The sequence below is a fragment of the Pogoniulus pusillus genome, chromosome Z, assembly GCF_015220805.1.
Source record: "Pogoniulus pusillus isolate bPogPus1 chromosome Z, bPogPus1.pri, whole genome shotgun sequence".
NCBI classification, from domain to species: domain Eukaryota; kingdom Metazoa; phylum Chordata; class Aves; order Piciformes; family Lybiidae; genus Pogoniulus; species Pogoniulus pusillus.
The window spans coordinates 1,511,188-1,531,436 of record NC_087309.1 but is presented as its reverse complement, the minus strand read 5'-3'; the positions used below and the strand labels follow the sequence as shown (position 1 = coordinate 1,531,436).

Here is a 20,249-nt window from a genome sequence, read left to right as displayed (position 1 = left end):
ACACCTCCAGCCATGGGGCCTCAACCACCTCCCTGGACAACCCAGTCCAGCCTCTCACCACTCTTATGGTGAGGAAGTTCCTCCTCACCTCTAGCCTGACTCTCCCCACCCCCAGCTTTGCTCCATAAACAGAGGGATTGTGTATCTTTTCAGTGGGTGCTGTTTGCTTCATCTTAGAGATAACACTCTTTTCCTCATGCCTGTATTAAGTTTTGTGTCTCTCCTTAATTCAACTGTCAGTACATCCTTGCTAATGTTGTGGGGGCTGGTAATGGAAGCATATAAAGGAAAAGGACTTCCAAGATGCTCCATCTGAGCCTCTTAAAGAGTTTGATGCTTGAGTGTGAGATAATCACATTTCCTGTATGCTTTTGACACCCATTGTACATTACCCCTGGGTTGCAGCAGGAGCAGTGTGGCCAGCAGGGCCAAGGAGGTGATTCTCTCCCTCTGCTCTGGCTCTGCTGAGACCCCACCTGGAGTACTTCATCCAGCTCTGGAGCTCCCATTACAAGAAGGATGTGGAGATGCTGGAGTGTGTCCAGAGCAGGGCCAGGAGGATGCTGAGAGGGCTGCAGCAGCTCTGCTGTGAGCACAGCCTGAAAGAGTTGGGGCTGTGCAGGCTGGAGCAGAGGAGGCTCCCAGGTGAGCTTCTTGTGGCCTGCCAGCATCTGCAGGGGGCTCCAAAACAGCTGGGAAGGGACTTTTGAGGCTGTGAGGGAGTGTCAGGAGTGGGGGGAATGGAGCAAAGCTGGAGATGTGTAGGTTCAGGCTGGAGGTGAGGAGGAAGTTGTTGAGCAAGAGAGTGGTGAGAGGCTGGAATGGGTTGCCCAGGGAGGTGGTTGAGGCCCCATGGCTGGAGGTGTTTGAGTCCAGGCTGGCTGAGGCTGTGGTCAGGCTGCTCTAGGGTAGGGTGTCCCTGGGCATGGCAGGGGGGTGGGAACTGGGTGGTCCTTGTGGTCCCTTCCAACCCTGACTGGTTCTATGGCTCTTTTGTAGCATTGATGTAAAGAAATGCACACTAGAGAAATCCAGTCTCTCTAAGCTCTAAATGTGCTGTGTTAAAGACATTCAAGGGTCTTTGCACACTCTGTGTGTTAATATAATGATAATTTTAATGTCCCTTTCCATGCAGACTTCTTGATTGCAAAAAAGTGTTTGTTAGAATTCCTGTTAAGCTTCCTGTGCATTTAGTGTGAAAGGGACAAAGTTCCCAGCGAGTTGTAAGTGACATACAGCATGCAGTTGGTCAGCTCACAGGAGAGAAACATCTAGCCCACTTTCTATTCCAAGGGAGGAAAAACTGCTCTGAAATCACCTTCAAAATACCGACAAAAGCATTTTGCCTGCACAGCACCTTGCATACACAGAGCGTATGAGTGAAAATCTCCTGCACAGGCTGCATATGCAGGCTTAAGCATACTGATGGCAAGCCTAGTAACTGAACTCCCTTTCCTAGAAAATTTTAGGCTCAGACCCTGCTTTTGGACGACGTCTCCAGTTCTTTGGCAGAGCAGTAGATGGCCATCGGGACTTGGACGGTGATGACATTACTGACCTGGCAGTGGGTGCCGACGGAAGTGTGGTGCTGCTATGGTTGGTAAACTCGTTTAGAAAGGGAGTGCTTAATGATTCAGATCCCAGCTGAGCATTTACTTAATTAAGCAGCAGAACAAGCAAACAAACCAAGAAGCTCTTTCACTGCATGTGTTCAAATCTAACACATCTGTTGCCTTTACTGCTGCTATCGTAGCTAGCTGATAAATGGTGTTAAACTAAGCCTCTTTTAACCAGGTATCATCAAATCATCAAAAGCCAGGATGGGGGTGGGCAGATCCAGGGCACACAGGAATAAAAGCTGGGTGATGTGGGCTGCCCAGAGGGACCTGTGTCTGGGTGAGGAGGGCCAGGGGGCACCTCTGTCTGCTGCCGCTGCTGCGCAAAGATGTGGTCCACCTAAACCAAACTGCAGCTTGCTTTCCTATCTGTTGCTTCTCTTTCTGCCTGAGGCTCCCCGCTGAAAGAGGAACTTCATCTGGCTGAAATGCCACTTAATTCATAAAGCAACATATTCAAAATGAGTGGTCAGTTTGTAACTTCTGCCCCACAGCAGACCTGCTGCTGGTGTTGGTGGGAGTTTCATTAAAGGCAGCTAAGCGCTTTGGAGTGCCAGCATTTATTTGGATTTGATTAATGAAGATGCTTATTGTGCTCTCACTCTGATTTAAAGAGTTTCACTTTTGATTGAAGTGTTCATTTTTACTTGTGGGGTTCCTCTCAAAGCTGTTCTTTTAATTAGGTGACAGTTGGTTTACTGAGAAAAAAAAATTAAGATCATTAATTAAAACAAAAGATTATTGTTCTTCACCTTTCCAGATGAGCTCAGACACCTCCTTAAAGCAGCAGAAAGTTACTTCTTGGGAAAGCAGGAGAGGGCTTCATTCTCTGTTGTCACAAGGGAAGGATTGGAGCATTAGGATAAGTCAGTTATTCATTAATTTGACATGATAGATTATTTACTGCCATAACTGGACGCTCCTGTGTCAGTAAATTCACTTCTAAGCAAAGCAAAAAGAGTGGTACTGGTGCTGCTAAGAGATGTCCACGCTCGGAACCACAGTATCAGTGTTACCTTTACAGGCAGTAATACAACAGCTGCTGCTTTGTGCCCTGTGCTCTTGAAAACCACACGTAACCTTTCTGACAATATTTTCCAGGTCACAGGGCGTTGCAAATGTGTCCATAATGGCCTCATTTAAACCGGAGAAAATCAGTCTGGTGAACAAGAACACGGATGTAACTGTCAAGATATGTTTTCAGGCTACATTTAGACCTGCTAAGAGAAATAATCAAGTGGGTAAGAATATTTCAATGAGTTACTTTATAGTTTCATAGAGCCAAAGAACAGATTGTGTTGGAAGGGATCTTAAAGCGTTTCAACTGTCCCTGCCAATGGTCAGGGACAGCTCCCACTAGACCAGATCACTCAAGGCCTCATCCAGATTGACCTTGAATACCTCCAGGCAGGGGACACCCACAGTGTCCCTGGTTGTAGTTGTCAAAAGGCAAAGGAGGCTGTGCAGTGGAAGTGACTACAGCAAGCTCAGTGCATTTCCACATCAATAGGCTCTTGAATACCTCCAGGCAGGGGACACCCACAGTGTCCCTGGTTGTAGTTGTCAAAAGGCAAAGGGGACAGTGTGCAGTGGAAGTGACTACAGCAAGCTCAGTGCATTTTCACATTATTAAGCTCTCACTAGGCTGGGCATTGTTCATCAACAAGTTATAAGGTCATCTGTTTGCTATTTTCATCTCTACTTCCATTTCAGACAGTTTTAGATTGCCTGTAAAGACCCTGAAGAAACAACATGCAGCAAGATTGGTACTGACAGTATTTTAGTCAAAACCAGACAGTGAAAGCTGAGTCAGTCTTTACATTATCTTTATTTCCAATATCCATTATTCAAATGGCATTCTAATGATGTGTTTGAATGGCAAGGAAGGCAAAATAAGTATAAAACTTGAATGCTTAAGACCTGCTTTCTTTACTGGCTCCATAACATGTGTAAAGTAAGGAGCTGATAGTATTCTTGTGTTCTTGCTGTTCAACAGCCCCAGAAAATATCATTACTGAGAAAACTAGGGTGGGGATTTCCAACCTGCCAGTTGCAACAGCAAGCTGCAGACACACTGCAGACATTTCTCCCTCCAGAAAGAAATAATGCAATTGCCTTAGATTCTGTGCAGATGTCAGTGGGGAGAAGCTCTTCTTTGCAGAGGACAAGAGTGCACCAAATATTTGTGATACCAGCCCTGGCCTCCCATGAAGCCAGTTAAACCTCATGGATAAACACCAGTTGGGCTGAGTGCTACAGGGACTCGTGACTTTGAGCTATAAAGTAATAGTGAGCTTCCACCACCTATTGGTCATAATATGAACGGGAGAAGAGGATAGAAATTACATGATTGGAGAGAAGGTGCAGATTCTTCAAAGACTCCTTAGAGTTCAGGGATATTATTGCAAGGTCCCTTTAGCATTATCCTGTCCCTGCTGACTGGCTTCTTGTCTGAGCCTGGCAGAAAGGGACCTGGGAACTGTAGTAGACAACAACTTCATGTGAGCCAGCAGTGTGCCCAGGTGGCAAAGAAAGCCAATGGCATCCTGGCTGGGACAAGAAATGGCTGTGGCCAGCAGGAGCAGGGAGGTGATTGCCCCTTGGACTCTGCTCTGGTGAGGCCACAGCCTGAGTGTTGTGTTCAGTTTTGGGCACCACAACACAAGAGACATGTGGAGGTGCTGGAGTAGGTCCAGAGGAGGGCAACGAAGCTTGGAAGGGCCTGAAGAGCAAAGCTGATGAGGAGAGACTGAAGGAGCTGGGGATGGTTAGTGTGAAACAGGAGGCTGAGGGCAGACCTCATTGCTGTCTACAGCTACCTGAAGGGACACTGTGGAGAGGCTGCTGCTGGGCTCTGCTCACAGGTAACTGGAGACAGAACAAGGGGGAATGGCCTCAAGCTAAGGCTGAGGAGGCTTAGATTGGACAAGTTTTTGGTGGAGAGAGTGGCCAGCGTCTGGAATGAGCTGCCCAGGGAGGTGTTGGAGTCACCCAGCCTGGATGTGTTTAAGGGTGGTTTGGCTGTGGTGCTTGGGGCTATGGTTTAAGGTGAATCTTGTAGAGTGTGGTTGTAGGTTGTGCTTGGTGCTCCTGAGGGGCTTTGCCAGCCTGCATGTCCCTGTGGTTCTGTGATCTGCAGTAGAGATTGGGTTGGCTGCCACTGAACGTGCTTTGTGTGGATGAGAACTTCCATCAGGATTTGAACTGGTCTGACTGCTTTGAAAAGCATAAGAGGAAACGTTTTGCTGCTGAGAATGCTCTGCATTTAGCAAGCTGTTAAAAAGAGTGGATTGTTCAGCATGGTTTGGGAAGCCACTCTGTAGCGTTGAGTGTAGGAACAAGACCCAGGGCAAAAAGTGCACTGCTGTTCTTCTTGTAGCTATAAAGTACAATGCGACGCTGGATGCAGATCTGCAGTCTTCCAGAGTCACTTCTAGAGCATTCTTCAAAGAGAACAATGACAGGTACATGCAGAGGCATCTCGTGGTACGGCAGGAGGAGAGCTGTGTTCAGGATGTCTTCAGCGTTCAGGTAGGTGCGGTTGGATGCAGCCTGGTGCGACAAAGAGGATCAGAGGAGGACATTCACCAGTTTTATATCCCTGAGATTAATTTCTTGCATATTGTACTCAGTGATTTATTGCTTCTCCGCTCCCCTCAAGCTGAAGAGTACTTAATAAGTTACTGGCTTCGAAGTATCTATTAACTGTCCAATGCAGCACAGCTATTTAGGATGAAAGAGGCAGTTAATGGTACAATTGAAGCCTGGCATTATGCAGAGCCCACAGCCCATAGTTTCAGTAGGCTTTAATTTCCCTCTGTGTAGATTCTTCTGTAAGAACTAAGACAAACATGTTAAGGTTTTCTCTCAAACTAACAACGTTTCAGGCAGACTTCTGGTACATTCTAACCACGCAAATGTCCACCTGTCTCCAGAGCCAATGCCTGAGCACGGCTGTGAAAGGTGCCGTGAGTCCCCTGTGCGATGCTAGGTCGGGCAGAGGACTTTGATTCCTGATTTGCTGTGCAGTGCAAACACCTTTGACTTGTTGATCACATACATTTGTCATTGTGGAGCCATGAGCCACAGAGCTAGAGGAATATTCATCCAATGGCATGAAACAGAAGAGACATGAAGTACATTGTTGCTTAGTGAGCTCAGGCCCAGCTGCCCTCTGCGATGGTAAGGCAGAGCGTAACAGGAATTTGACTTCGGCATTCAGGTGAGAACAAAAGCCACTTTTGAGGACCAGCTTCTGAGGGTCTGCATGTTCCTTAGCCCTCAAAGTGACTCTGATGGGTAATCTCCAGGGAACCCAGGGAACTGAGCTTTACTACATAAATGGCACCAAAAGGTATTTAGCAAGAGGAGCCCACGTTAGGCCATGTCACAGGATTGTTTTGTTTAAGAAATAAAGCTCTGTGCAGTTACTGCTTCTTATTTAGAGCAAGTAAGATTTTTAACTATGCATTCTCAATTTACAATAGAATTACTCTGCTGTGCTGACAGCTCTCATATGAACCATGTGCTTTACAGGAACCTTCTGATGCAGTGAATTCACTCAGTCTGCGTGTTGACATTGGCCTTGCAAATCCTGGCTACAGCCCTGTGCTCGATATATATTCTCCTGCATCTGTGGCCTACAGTGTAAGTATGAGGTCTGTTGCTGTTCTCCCAGGCACCCAGGGGACAAGGGGACACAGTCTCAAGCTGTGCCAGGCCAAGTCTAGGCTGGATGTTAGGAGGAAGTTGTTGGCAGAGAGGGTCATTGGCACTGGAATGGGCTGCCCAGGGAGGTGATGGAGTGGCCGTGGCTGGAGGTGTTGAAGCCAAGCCTGGCTGGGGCACTTAGTGCCATGGTCTGGTTGGTTGGGCAGGGCTGGGTGCTAGGTTGGGCTGGATGAGCTTGGAGGTCTCTTCCCACCAGGGTGATTCTATGATTCTATGCAGACTTACCCTTGGAAAATGCATAGCTGTACACACATCCATAATGTGTGGCCCTACCAAGCACCAAAGAGGTAGATGCAAGTTCCAGTTGAGCCAGTGGGCTGCAAGCAGGATCCAAGAGTGTCTCCTGGTTTCTTTACTACCTGTGTCTATATTGCATGGTTTTGCTCACATATATGCACAGACCAGCCACCACAGTACAACAAACGTCTTCCTTGAGCCATGTCACTGCTGATGTGAACTTTTGGCAGCTTTGATGGCAAAAACGTGCTGTCTTAGGTTAGTTTACCCTAAAGCAAAAGAACAGATAAAAGAGAGATGGAACCCCTTTTATTATGTCTGTTGTGGGTTAATAATAACCTGCTGGCAACATTATGGAGCAGCTGACATGTAGTGACACACTACTCAGTGTCAGCTTCTCCATGTCAGAGTTTCATAGAATTGAGCAGGTTGGAAGAGAGCTCCAAGCTCATCCAGCCCAACCTAGCACCCAGCCCTGCCCAACCAACCAGACCATGGCACTAAGTGCCCCAGCCAGGCTTGGCTTCAACACCTCCAGCCACGGCCACTCCACCACCTCCCTGGGCAGCCCATTCCAGTGCCAATCACTCTCTCTGACAACAACTTCCTAACAACATCCAGCCTACAATGCCCTTCAGAGGGATTTTCTTATCTGCAAACCAAGAATGAGCTTCATCTCAAAGATGTTTGCACTCTGCTGTTTGTAGAGAATTTTTAGGTGGAGTCCTTAATTCAGGAAATGTTTTTGATTTCCACAGATTCCCTTTGTTAAGGACTGTGGTGAAGATGAGCTTTGTATCTCTGATCTGGTTCTGAATGTCCAGAGGAAAGCAGATGATGGGTAAGAGCTGAGCCCAGGGAATTGTTGGGGTTGGGTGGTTTCCCCAGCCAATGTGTAGTTTCTGAGTGAATGTCTAGATGGGAATGCCTTTCTAATCCAACATCTAGTCAGAAACAGCAAAGACAATAAAAGCAATGGCTCCTCAGTATAAACAGCTAATAAAGGAGAGAGAAGCTGGAGAGGAACACACCTGTGGGGCTCTTGTCAGCCTGTGAGCGTTCAGAATAATCACATCTGGCTGGCTGCTGTTGCCAAGGGAGCACACTGGGAGGGCAGCAGAGGCTGCAGCAGCCATCTGGGGAGCAGCAAGGGTACTGCAGGAGACTGTGTCACTGGGAAGCTGGGGTCAGCCGTTGGGGCTGCAGATATTCCACACAGGGTACAGGATATCTCTTCCTAGAGCTGCCATCCAAGCCTGCTGTCTTCTCTGCCCGACTTCTTACCAGAGTAGAGCCCTGGAAATGTCAGCAAAGTGAGTTTGGCCATCACTTTGAGAAGCAATAATTCCAGAGTTTTAAGAAGCACCATCACAAAGCTTCTCATGTCCTGGCTCAGTGGAGAGGTCCCCGGAGGCAGGAAGCTGCCAGTGTGATGCCCATGCACAAGACAGGCCCAAGAGAGGAACTGGAAATTCCAGACCTGCCAGCCTGACCTCAGTGCCAGGCAAGGGCATGGAACAGGTCACCTTGGGTGCCATCACACAGCACTTCCAGGATGGCCAAGGGATCAGGCCCAGCCAGCAGGGGTTTAGGCAGGGCAGGTCCTGTCTCACCAACCTGATCTCCTTTTATGATCAGGTCCCTGCCTGGTGAGTGTGGGGCAGGCTGTGGATGGAGTCTGCCTGGACTGCAGCAAAGCCTTTGACTCTGCCTGCCACAAGGAGCTCCTCCTGGCACAGCTGGCAGCTCCTGGCTGGGACAGATTCACTCTGTGCTGGGTTAAGAACTAACTGGAGGATAGGACCCAGAGAGTGGTGGTGAATGGTGCCATATCCAGCTGGCACTGGTGCTGTGCCCCAGGAGTCAGTGCTGGGCTCAGTCCTGTTCAATATCTTTATTGACGATCAGGACCAGGGAATTGAGTCCTGCATCAGTGAGTTTGCAGATGACACCAAGCTAGGAGCAGCTGTGGAGCTGTTGGAGGGTAGGAGAGCCCTGCAGAGGGACCTGGCCAGGCTGGATGGGTGGGCAGAGGCCAATGGGATGAGACTGAACAAGGCCAAGGGCAGGGTTCTACACTTTGGCCACAACAACTCCAAGCAGCACTGCAGGCTGGGGCCAGAGTGGCTGAGAGCAGCCAGGCAGAGAGGGAGCTGGGGGTGCTGGGAGAGAGGAGCTGAAGCTGAGGCAGCAGTGCCCAGGTGGGCAGCAGAGCCAATGGCATCCTGGGCTGGCTCAGGAGCAGTGTGGGCAGCAGGACAAGGGAGGTTCTTGTGCCCCTGTGCTCAGCACTGCTCAGGACACACCTTGAATGCTGTGTCCAGTTCTGGGCTCTTCCATTCAAGGGAGATGCTGAGGTGCTGGAAGATGTTGAGAGCAAGGCAGCAAGGCTGGGGAGGGTCCTGGAGCAGAGCCCTGTGAGGAGAGGCTGAGGGAGCTGGGGGGGTGCAGCCTGCAGCAGAGGAGGCTCAGGGCAGAGCTCATTGCTGCCTGCAGCTCCTGCAGGGAGGCTGTAGCCAGGTGGGGTTGGGCTCTGCTGCCAGGCACCCAGCAACAGAATAAGGAGATGATTTGAAGCTGTGCCAGGGGTGGTCTAGGTTTAGAGGAAGTTGTTGTCAGAGAGAGTGATTGGCATTGGAATGGGCTGCCCAGGGAGGTGGTGGAGTGGCTGTGCCTGGAGGTGTTGCAGCCAAGCCTGGCTGGGGCACTTAGTGCCATGGTCTGGTTGGTTGGGCAGGGCTGGGTGCTAGGTTGGGCTGGATGAGCTTGGAGATCACTTCCAACCTGCTTGGTTCTGTGATTCTGTGTCAAAGGGCTTAGAAAGCAGAGTGTTAAGTCAGCAGAATGTAGGAAATGTCCTGCTGTGCTTATTATTTGCTGATGGCTCTAGGCCACACGTTTCCCACTCCGCAGCTGTTCTAGTACCTCTGTTTACAACAATGAACTTTATTTTCCAACAGCAAGCAGCAGTTTGTTGTCAGCAGCAAGACCAGAAGACTGACTTTCAGTGTGAAATTGAGAAATAAAAAGGAAAATGCCTACAACACCAGGGTTCAGGCTACCTTTTCAGACAACCTGTTTTTCGCTTCGTCGTCTTTGCCGGTACGTGACAGATGCCTGACCTCACCGTTCCTGTTACTGCCACAGAATTGCAAGGCTCTCAGGGAGTTTATTTCTCAATTTCTGTTTTGGGTTCAAATGCAGGTTCCCAGAGACTCTTATAAATTTGGTAGACCCAATGACAATTTATAGAATTTATAGAGTTTATAGAGTGCCCTCCCCTCCTCCCCCTCCTTTCCCCAAAAGACAGGGAGAGAGATAAAAGGTAGGGACACCCCAATAAATCAATCTCACTCGATTTGGAAGTTAAAAAGGAAAAGTTTAACAATAACTTAGAAAAAGGGATTGGAGGTAGGGGAGTTTACAAAGGATAAGGAAGGGAAAACAGCAAAATACAAAACAGGGATGGATACAACCCGAGTAGTGTGATGGTATCTCTGCCTCGTGGCTGGTATGCAGTATCAGTGTGTGTGTGATCATGAACGCAGGTAAAGGAGAGAAAAAGAGCAAGAGAGCGAGGAGCAGGAAGTGCTCCTCTTTTATACCGCAGGAAGTGGGGGGAGTGGGCTAACCATCACCTGGAGTGTGGCCCACCCCTGAGGAGGGGCCAAGACCCCTAGAGTCAGGTTCAGGGTCACTCCCCCAGGAGTGTTAACCCTATACAATTTCCTTCTGGTAGTGCCCAGTGCCTTTCTAGAGTGTGTACAGACTGCTCTCCCACTTTATTCTCTTAGATAGCAGAATGCAATAGAACAAGGGGACACAGCCTCAAGCTGTGCCAGGGCAGGTCTAGGCTGGATGTTAGGGGGAAGTTGTCGTCAGAGAGAGTGATTGGCATTGGAATGGGCTGCCCAGGGAGGTGGTGGAGTGGCTGTGGCTGGAGGTGTTGAAGCCAAGCCTGGCTGGGGTACTTAGTGCCATGGTCTGGTTGGCTGGGCAGGGCTGGGTGCTAGGTTGGGCTGGCTGAGCTTGGAGCTCCCTTCCAACCTGCTTGGTTCTGTGATCCTTCCCAGTACATCAGTTTATTTAGGTCAAGGAGGGACACTGCCAGCTGAGGCAGAAAGTTACAACCTGCTGAATTTGTCATTACCTCAGTATTTCAGTCATTTTTTCCTGACTTTAGGCCTTGGCACCCACATCTGCTTGACTCTTTGCAGTGTGTCTGAATGTGGTTGTTGTAACACAGGAAATTGGTGTTTGATAAAGTGAGCAGGCTGCATTGGAGCACAGGCTCTGCATCTAGGCATAGGGTTACTGTGAGCATCCTGTGTTTCAGCTGGACAGTAAACCAACTCGAAATCATTGCTATGCCAGAGGCTCTTCTTCCAGCAAATTGTGTTTGAGGAAAGAAAGGGATTGTACATCGTGCTTTGGGGAATGAGGTAAATCTGTAATCTCAACTGTGGCTCCTAAGCAGTTGGTGAAGGATGAAATCCACTCTTCAGTGCTTGGCTTAGATGGGAGTTCTGCTCCTGGAGAGGTGCATGATAATGCTGTGCTGGTGGGGAGGGGAAATTGATTGATGCAAGAAGATATTTGCCAAAATTACTACTGTTAATGAATGTTGCTATTCAGAACTCTGCCACCCCTGACCCAAATTGTAGTAACATTTGGGTTCCTACACGGCCATGGAAACATTCTATGAGTAATAACCCTGATGATACTGTGATACCCAGATCTAGTAACAACCATCAGCATACAGAAACACCAATTGCACTGCAAGAGACCTTTCCTGTGGTCAGTGCTGCTTGTGGCCAATATGCTGCTTGCCCAGCAGCTGGGCCCAAGGAGCTCCTTGTGCTCTATGGCAGAAGGCAGTGGAGAATCACAAAGAGGCACTGAGCATTTACTCACAGATTATTATTGTTACCCACTCGTGGGGGCTGGCCACAGCCCAGACAGTGCCCAAATGCTCTCAGGGGACTCTGTCTTGTTGGACGTTGGGGCTTGAACCTTCCCAGCTCCTGGGGACAGGACGCAGACAATCTCTGCCCTTGTCCCCTGGCTCCCTCTGGACCATCTGTGTGTGTGTCCAGGGGTTCTAGGCAGGAGCTGCAGGTGCAGAGGCAGATGTGGTGCAGTCTCAGCACGGTGCCAGCTGGCCACACAGGCTGACTGTGTGCAGGCATCCAGGGTCTGCTGCTGGTGACTGGCAGCAGTGGAGGTTAGCAGGCAGCACTAAGGCAGTGTGCAATGGCAGCAGGGCTGGGCACAGCAGAGAGAGCAGGCACAGAGCAGGGGAGCAGAGCAGGGAAGCCAAAGCAGGTTGCTCACCTGCACATCTCCTTTGGTCAGTGTGGGCCGAGGTTAACTGCCCTTTGGACACAGCACAGCCACTCAGGATGGCAGTCAGCCAAACCTTACCATATCAGGCAGAGCCACAGGCTCACTTTGCCCTAATTTGGGAACAGCACAGCCTTGCACTAGGCAGGCACAAGCTGAGTGTGTGCACCTGACACCACAGGGCCCTGGGCAGGCCAGACTCAGTGGCTCCAGGTCCTTTTGTGTCCTTTTGTCTTCTTTACCTGCACTTGCCTCTCTGGTAGAGCAGAAGAACAATGCCTAGGCAAGGCAGGACATGTGTGAGCCTATTTTGGGCCTGTCAGGCCTGCCACAACATAGGTGTGGAATCCAGAGCAGTGCTTACACTGAAGGGAGAGGAGGGACTGGAACATTCATCACTACCCAAGAGCAGCATTTTCCTGAGCAGTGAATTGGCAAAAGCATTTCAGGGAGTACTGAGGGCATCCTTTTACCTCCTCATTCTGTTGTGCAGCTAAATTGACCCTTTTCACTCATGCCAAAAGACCACACTGGAACTAGGATCTGCTCTTGCTTTAGAGACCCATTTACTTAGAAGTGTTTTGTCCTGCAAGTAAAGCATTTGACCAAAACCATGCCTGCTTCAAAGCAGAAAGAAAAGCACAACCTGAGGGTGTATGGGTGTTGGTTTTGGGTTTGTTTTGGGGTTTTATTTTATAGAGTAAGTCATAAATGGTAAATGTCTGCTAGGGATGCCTGTAGCAAAGGACAGCACATTGTAGTGCATTCTTCTCAAAGTGATGAAAATGGTCTCTGACGTGGCACAATGGCAGGCTGAATACCCCACAACAGTAAATGGACTTAGATGCTGTGGATTTTCCTACAGCCAGTGCAGGAAGAGTTCCCTTCTGTATGCTTACTTTTACAGTGAGAGCACCCAGTCACTAGTGGTGTGCCCCAGGCACCAGTGCTGGGCACAGACCTCTTCAGTATCTTTGTTGATGATCTGGACCAGGGCATTGAGTCCAGCATCACTAAGTCTGCAGATGACACCAAGCTAGGAGCATCTGTGGATCTGTTGGAGGGTAGGAGAGCCCTACAGAGGGACCTGGCCAGGCTGGATGGGAGGGCAGAGGCCAATGGGATGAGACTGAACAAGGCCAAGTGCAGGGATCTACACTTTGCCCACAACAACCCAAAGCAGCACTCCAGGCTGGGGCCAGAGTGGCTGAGAGCAGCCAGGCAGAGAGGGAGCTGGGGGTGCTGGCAGAGAGGAGCTGCAGAGGAGGCAGCAGTGCCCAGGTGGGCAGCAGAGCCAATGGCATCCTGGGCTGGCTCAGGAGCAGTGTGGGCAGCAGGACAAGGGAGGTTCTTCTGCCCCTGTGCTCAGCACTGCTCAGGACACACCTGGAGTGCTGTGTCCAGTTCTGGGCTCCTGAATTGCAGAGAGATGTTGAGGTGCTGGAAGGTGTTGAGAGCAGGGCAGCAAGTCTGGAGAGGGGCCTGGAGCACAGCCCTGTGAGGAGAGGCTGAGGGAGCTGGGGGGGTGCACTTAGATGGATGAGGCACTTAGTGCCATGGTCTGGTTGATTTGCCAGGGCTAGATGCTAGGTTGGGCTGGATGAGCTTGGAGCTCTCTTGCAGCCTGGCTGATTGTATGGTTCTACTAACTGTCAGGTCATATACATAAGTCTGCAAAAGCTCTGTTAAAAAGTCACTGTGGGAGTTAATGCTGCAGCTGACCTGCGTTACCTGCTCTGTATTCCTTCCAAGCCAACACGGTGCTCTAACAAGCTCATTACAGCTCACAAGACATCACATGGCACTGGCCCTTGTCTCACCTTTCTCCTGCCTCTCTCCTAGGCGTGCCTATGCCCAGTCTCTCTCTTGCGTCTCTAGGAGCTGCTGTCGTAACCTGCAGGTACAAGGAAGAGCACAGGAGGAGACACTTCTTAACAGACAGGGTGACAGAGCCCCGGAGCGGGCTGCCCAGAGAGCTGGAGACGTTCAAGGGCCATCTGGATACATTCCTATGCAGCCTGCCCTAAGGGATCTTGCTTTGCAGGGGGGTTGGACTCAGTGCTCCAGGGAGATCCTTTCCAACCCTGACATTCTGTGATTCTGTGATAACTCTTCTGCTCCTTAGCACGGTGCATGCCCAGTTGAAGATACAGACTGGCATCTCCCTTTCTGCTTTATCAAAACCTGATACTGAGATGATTTTCTGTCTTATTTCCTCTGTAGAGTGATGGGACTGAAGTCTCCTGTCAGACAGGAACAGCAAAAAGTACAGTCATTTGTCAAATAAGCTACCCTGTTTTCAGAAGAGGACAACAGGTACAGCTAATGTGTTTAAATAACCTTAAATGGTACCCAAAAGCTTTTTGTTTTGTTTTGTTTTGTTTTCCCCTAAATATGCATTACTGTTGATGCCGGGCTGCAGCAGCAGAAGTGTGGCCAGCAGGGCCAGGGAGGGGATTCTCCCCCTATACTGTGCTCTGCTGAGACCCCACCTGGAGTACTGCATCCAGCTCTGGAGCCCCTGGGACAAGAGGACTGTGGAGATGCTGGAGAGTGTCCAGAGCAAGGCCAGGAGGATGCTCAGAGGCTGCAGCAGCTCTGCTGTGAGCACAGCCTGAAAGAATTGGGGTTGTGCAGGCTGGAGCAGAGGAGGCTCCCAGGGAACCTTCTTGTGGCCTGCCAGGATCTGAAGGGTCTCAAAAAAATCTGGGGAGGGACTTTTGAGGCTGTCAGGGAGTGGCAGGAATGGGAGGAATGGATCAAGCCTGGAGGTGGGGAGGAAGTTGTTGGTGATGAGAGTGGTGAGAGGCTGGAATGGGTTGCCCAGGGAGATGGTTGAGGCCCCATGGCTGGAGGTGTTTAAGGCCAGGCTGGCTGAGGCTGTGGTCAGCCTGCTCTAGGGTAGGGTGTCCCTGGGCATGGCACAGAGGTTGGAACTGGCTGCTCCTTGTGGTCCCTTCCAGCCCTGACTGATTCTGTGATTCTAATAATTCAAGGCATGCAGTTGAAGCAGTCCTCAACACCTTTTCTTGTGGCTCATTGCTAGTTATACACAAGTTAAAGCTCATGAGGAAAGTGAAAACAAAGCAGTACTGGAGTCTTAGAAAGCACTGAAATACTACACAGAACCTGGTGGAGAATTCTAGATGGTTGCACATGTGATTATGCCCTTTGGATGCTCTACTATAAACTCATTTATTATGTGTTCTTTGCCTCTTCCATAGGTATCCTTTGATATTAGTTTTGATTTCAACCTAAAAAACCTTCAGAATGTGGCAGATCTAAGTTTTCGTGCATTGAGGTAAAGTACATAATCCTATGAAAGCAAGTTAAGTATTAGTACCTTATTGGGTATAAAGCCATTCTGTAACACTTAAATATATGTGTTTTGATGAGCAGTGAAAGTAAGGAGGAGCACGAACTGGACAACCAAGTCAGCTTATCAATTCCCTTGCGGTACGATGCAGAGCTTCACTTCACAAGGTATGCTGAACCGTGCCAAGGTTCACTGTTGTCTTGCCAGGACATTTGAACAGTATGGAAAGGCCACTGAAAAACTTTGGTTTGATTTTGGAAGTCTTAAGACATTCCTGCTTGGTTAAGAGCAGCAGGTTCTGTGTTCTTCCAGTAAGTATGCATGTAAAATGTTAGTGTGGTTCGAGCCATGGATTCATGTTTACCACTGCAGAGTTGTTACAGGTGAATGGAAGTGCCATAAAACCCAAACAGGGCTTGTGATTTTGATAACACAGTGTAATTAGTATCTGCTGTCTAGTAAGGTTGAGCCTCCAAACTCACATGGTAACATTGCATCGAATCTGCTGAGCCTGGGCCAAAAGCACAAACTCTTGTTAGCAGTTTGAGGTAATCTTAGGCTCGCAGAATTGTTTTGGGTGGAGAAGACCTCTAAAACCAAGTCCTGGCATCACCACAGCCATTAAACCATGTCCTGAAGTGCCACATCTGTACATCTCTTGACCACTTCCAGGGAAGGTCACCCCACCATCTCCCTGGGCAGCCTATTCCAATACCTGGCCACTGGCAGCAAAGGAATTTGTCCTTTTAGGCAGTCGTAGAGAGCAAGAAGGTCTCCCCTCAGCCTCCTCTTTTCCACACTAAACAATCCCAGTTCCCCTAACTGTTCTTCATAGGACTTGTTCTTCAGACCCTTCACCAGCTTCTTTGCCCTTCTCTGGACGCACTCCAGAGGTCAGTGTCTGTCCTGTAGTGAGGGACCCAAGGCTGCACACAGTGTTCAAGGTGCTGCCTGACCAGCGCCGAGTACAGGGGCACGATTGCTTCCCTGCTGCTGCCAGCCACGTGATTTCTGCAGGCCAGGTTGCCATTGGCCTCTGCCACCTGGGCACACTGATGGCTCATGTTCAGATGGTTGCAGGCATCCCCTCCAGGTAGTTTTCTGCCATGCACCTTTCCAGCCACTCTCCCCAAGCCTGTAACATTGCATGGTGGTGTTGTAAGGCACGAGGCATGTGCAGGTCCCAGTACCAAGCCTTGTTAAACCTCACACAGCTGACCACAGCCCATCGATTCAGCCTGTCCACATCTCTGCAGACTGATTTGAACTAAAATCTGGGGTGGTGCGTGGCAGGTTCTCCCTTGCTGCAGCTCTGTTGGCACTGGAAGCAGCACATTCCTCTCTCCCATGTGGTCACACAGGGACTGCCTCACACCTACCCTTGCCTCCTGGCGCCAGCCCTTTCCCATCCTTGAAAAAGACAGGTTGAGGCTGTTGAAAAAAGGATCTCTTACCTGGACAAGGACAGTTGGTAAGGTGCAGCAGATGGGCAGGGAGGGAGAGACAAACAGACAAAAGTCCCTCTAAGATTGATCTTCATAGCATGCTCATGTTATCCTCAGCCTTGGAAAGCCCTGGCGATCTGTGTTGCACTGAAAGAGCAATTAGTCTGTTCCTGTTCAAAACAGGAGTGGCTTCAGTTACACCTTTACCATCTGGAACACAAACCCTATGAGGAGAGGCTGAGGGAGCTGGGGGTGTGCAGCCTGCAGCAGAGGAGGCTCAGGGCAGAGCTCATTGCTGTCTACACCTACCTGAAGGGACATTGTAGCCAGGTAGGGGTTGGGCTCTTCTCCCAGGCAACCAGCAATAGAACAAGGGGACACAGCCTCAAGTTGTGCTGGGGGAAGTATAGGCTGGATGTGAGGAGGAAGTTGTTGTCAGAGAGAGAGATTGGCATTGGAATGGGCTGCCCAGGGAGGTGGTGGAGTCACCGTCCCTGGAGGTGTTCAAGAGGAGACTGGCTGAGGCACTTAGTGCCATGGTCTGGTTGACTGGATAGGGCTGGGTGCTAGGTTGGGATGGATGATCTTGGAGGTCTCTTCCAACCTGGTTGATTCTATGATTCTATGACACTCGTTTGACTCTGGGGTCAGGCTGTCTGAAGTTAGCTCTCATCAGCAAAAGCAGTGAATTTCTACAGTGAACTGTGTACAGTTGCAGTTGATCACTTGGTGTCTGCTTTAATGAGCAGGCAGATTGCTCTGTCGCTCCAGAAGGGGCAAAAGGAAACACTCTGTGGATCAGAGGATTATTGGAAAGTCTAAATGGTGAAGCAGCTCACAAGCTGCAGTGAAACGGTGGTGAGCAGGGGCTGCCCAGGGAGGTGGTGGAGTCACTGTGCCTGGAGGTGTTGAAGCAGACCCTGGCTGGGGCACTTAGTGCCATGGTCTGGTTGACTGGCCAGGGCTGGGTGCTAGGTTGGGCTGGGTGAGCTTGGAGCTCTGTTGCGGAGGGGTACTCTGCCGCCTACGCCGGGTTGGGCGGAGGGCAGAAATTAATTGGTGTGAGATAATATTCTATAAAAATATATTTTTTTTAAGCTCAGTATTCTGAACTCTGCCACCCCCAGCCACTGTATGTTAATGTTTAGAAGATTGTACATGGTTATGAAAACATTCTAGGACTAGTATCTACAGTAACTTGTTAACAACTAGCAAACATTCAAACTATAAACAGAGAGAGAAGTTTCCCTGCGGCAAATACTGGTTGGGGCCTATATGCTCTTCACCCAGCAGAGTGGGCTGAAAGCTCTTTCTGCTCTATGGCAGAGGCAACAGAAATTGCAGAGGCATTAAAGCATTCGCTTACAACTCTTACTAATTATCAATCACCCTCCGGGGCTATGTCACAGCCTATGCCAGTGTCCAAATTTCAGGGGAGCTTTGCCCATGGACTTTGAGGCTGGAATCCTCCCAGCTTCAGGGGAAAGGATGAATCTGACCTTGTTCTCCTAGCGATGGATGGAATCTCTGCCCTTGTCTGCTGGCTTCCCCTGGATGCTCTGTCCAGGGATTCTTAGGCAGGCAGGGTCTCAGGTGCAGAGGCAGGATGCTGTGCTGTCTGAGCATGATGTAATGCTGGCTACTCAGGCTGATCATGTGCAGACAAGTGGAGTCTGCTTCCTGGTAACTCGGTGGCAATGGTGCTTACCAGGCAATGATAGGCAGCAGGCGTGCAATGTGTGCATGGCTGCTGGGAGACTGTGAGCTCCACATATACATAGGCAGGCTTAGGTGAGCTCTGCAAGTGAGTGCGCAGGCAGGGGAGTCCAAGCCATCGGGAGAGTCCAAGCTATGCAGGGGAGTCCAAGCACGTTGTTTACCTGTGCACCCCTAGTTATTGAGTGTGGGCAGAGATTAATGGCCCCTTGGCCACTAGGATGACCAATCAGGTTGGCAGTCAGCCAAACCTTACCGTAACAGGCAAATGCCACAGGCCGGTGCTCTCCAAATATGGGGATCACATGGGCCGAGCACTAGGCAGCATGAGCTGGGCGTGTGGGGCTCACACAACATGTTTGCAAACAGGGGTCCTGGGCAGGCCAGACTGTATGGCACCAGGGCTATTGTCCCCTTTGTCCATTTAATATGTCTACCTCTGGTTTGGGCAGAAAAACATGTCCAGGCAGGGCAAGGCATAAATAAGCCTATTTTCATGCCTGCAGGCCCTCCACTAAAGGGTCTCTTCCAACCTGCTTGATTCTATGATTCAAAGCATGTAAAATACACAAATTCAAGTCCAGCCTTGGCCCAGTTCTGTGCCCTGGCCTTCCAGACCTGTGGTAGTTTGGGAGTTCCCTCCCCCCTCCCCAGGATTCACCAGCCTAACTCAGCTGCTGGAGGTTAGGGAATGAAGCTATGTTTCACAGTGTGGCACAAGTGTACAAGCATTTGTACACCATAGATACAGATATACACAACTATAAACAATGACATGCAAGTTAAAAGTAATACAGAAATTCAAACCCCCTTCTGAACAGCAGAAGCCACCCAGGAGGGCTCCAAGCCAATTCCTCTCCTTTTTTTTCCCCCCACCCCCTCCCTTATATCAGAAGCCTGACCTGCAGGGGTGAGACTGACAGGTAAGGAGTTAGAAGGAGAATGATTAGTTTGGGTTACACAGCTTCAGGCAGAGATAGATAATACTGCAAGCAGCAGCAGGGACTGACTGACTCTATTTCTTGTTTTCATGTCCCTCAGCAGAACCAGTGAGGGATGTAGACATCACTATTATTTTCTTTTCACAGCCAATGATCCAGTTTCTCTCATTAAAGTATTCCAGTTAACCTCAAACCAGCACACCATCTCATTAGGCTAGAACTTTCCAAAGCCTACCCCAAACCAGGCCTCAATTCCACAGTCCTTAATGCCTCCTCCCTACCATGCCTCCCTACTCCCATACCAAAAGCATTTGTGATGCAGCACAAAAAGCCAGCTTGGCAGACCCAGCTGGTTTGGACCTAACTGTCAGCATCATCAAGGCTGACAACCAGGCCCCTCTGCTCTGCAGGAAATAAGAACCTGGGCATCCTTCCTGGGAGCAGAGAGACAAGTGGAAGGGGCATATACTGACTGTAGAGCCAGTGGTTGTAGGGATGCAGGACTGTGGGTGTGTGTTATGAATTATGCAATATTAACAATCAGTATGGCTGAGAGCAGCCCTGAGGAAAAGGCCCTGGGGGTCTAGGGTGGTGAAAAGCTCAACAGGAGCCTGCAGTGTCAGTGCAGCCCAGACGACTCCACCACCTCCCTGGGCAGCCCATTCCAATGCCAATCACTCTCTCTGACAACAACTTCCTCCTAACATCCAGCCTAGACCTGCCCTGGCACAGCTTCAGGCTGTGTCCCCTTGTTCTGGTGCTGGCTGCCTGGCAGCAGAGCCCAACCCCACCTGGCCACAGCCTCCCTGCAGGCAGCTGCAGGCAGCAATGAGCTCTGCCCTGAGCCTCCTCTGCTGCAGGCTGCACACCCCCAGCTCCCTCAGCCTCTCCTCACAGGGCTGTG

The 20,249-nt window shown here is 49.9% G+C and overlaps 1 protein-coding gene across 1 annotated transcript in view; it reads left to right on the top strand.

Annotated features, from left to right (window-relative positions):
* Positions 1-20,249, top strand: part of ITGA2 (integrin subunit alpha 2) — a 105,978-nt gene that overhangs the window by 68,067 nt on the left and 17,662 nt on the right. The window contains exons 15-23 of the mRNA XM_064140669.1: positions 1,460-1,596; positions 2,718-2,857; positions 4,996-5,147; positions 6,153-6,263; positions 7,343-7,425; positions 9,545-9,686; positions 14,151-14,243; positions 15,152-15,228; positions 15,327-15,410. Of these exons, the coding sequence (XP_063996739.1) occupies positions 1,460-1,596; positions 2,718-2,857; positions 4,996-5,147; positions 6,153-6,263; positions 7,343-7,425; positions 9,545-9,686; positions 14,151-14,243; positions 15,152-15,228; positions 15,327-15,410 (1,019 nt within the window). The remainder of the gene's footprint in view (positions 1-1,459; positions 1,597-2,717; positions 2,858-4,995; positions 5,148-6,152; positions 6,264-7,342; positions 7,426-9,544; positions 9,687-14,150; positions 14,244-15,151; positions 15,229-15,326; positions 15,411-20,249) is intronic.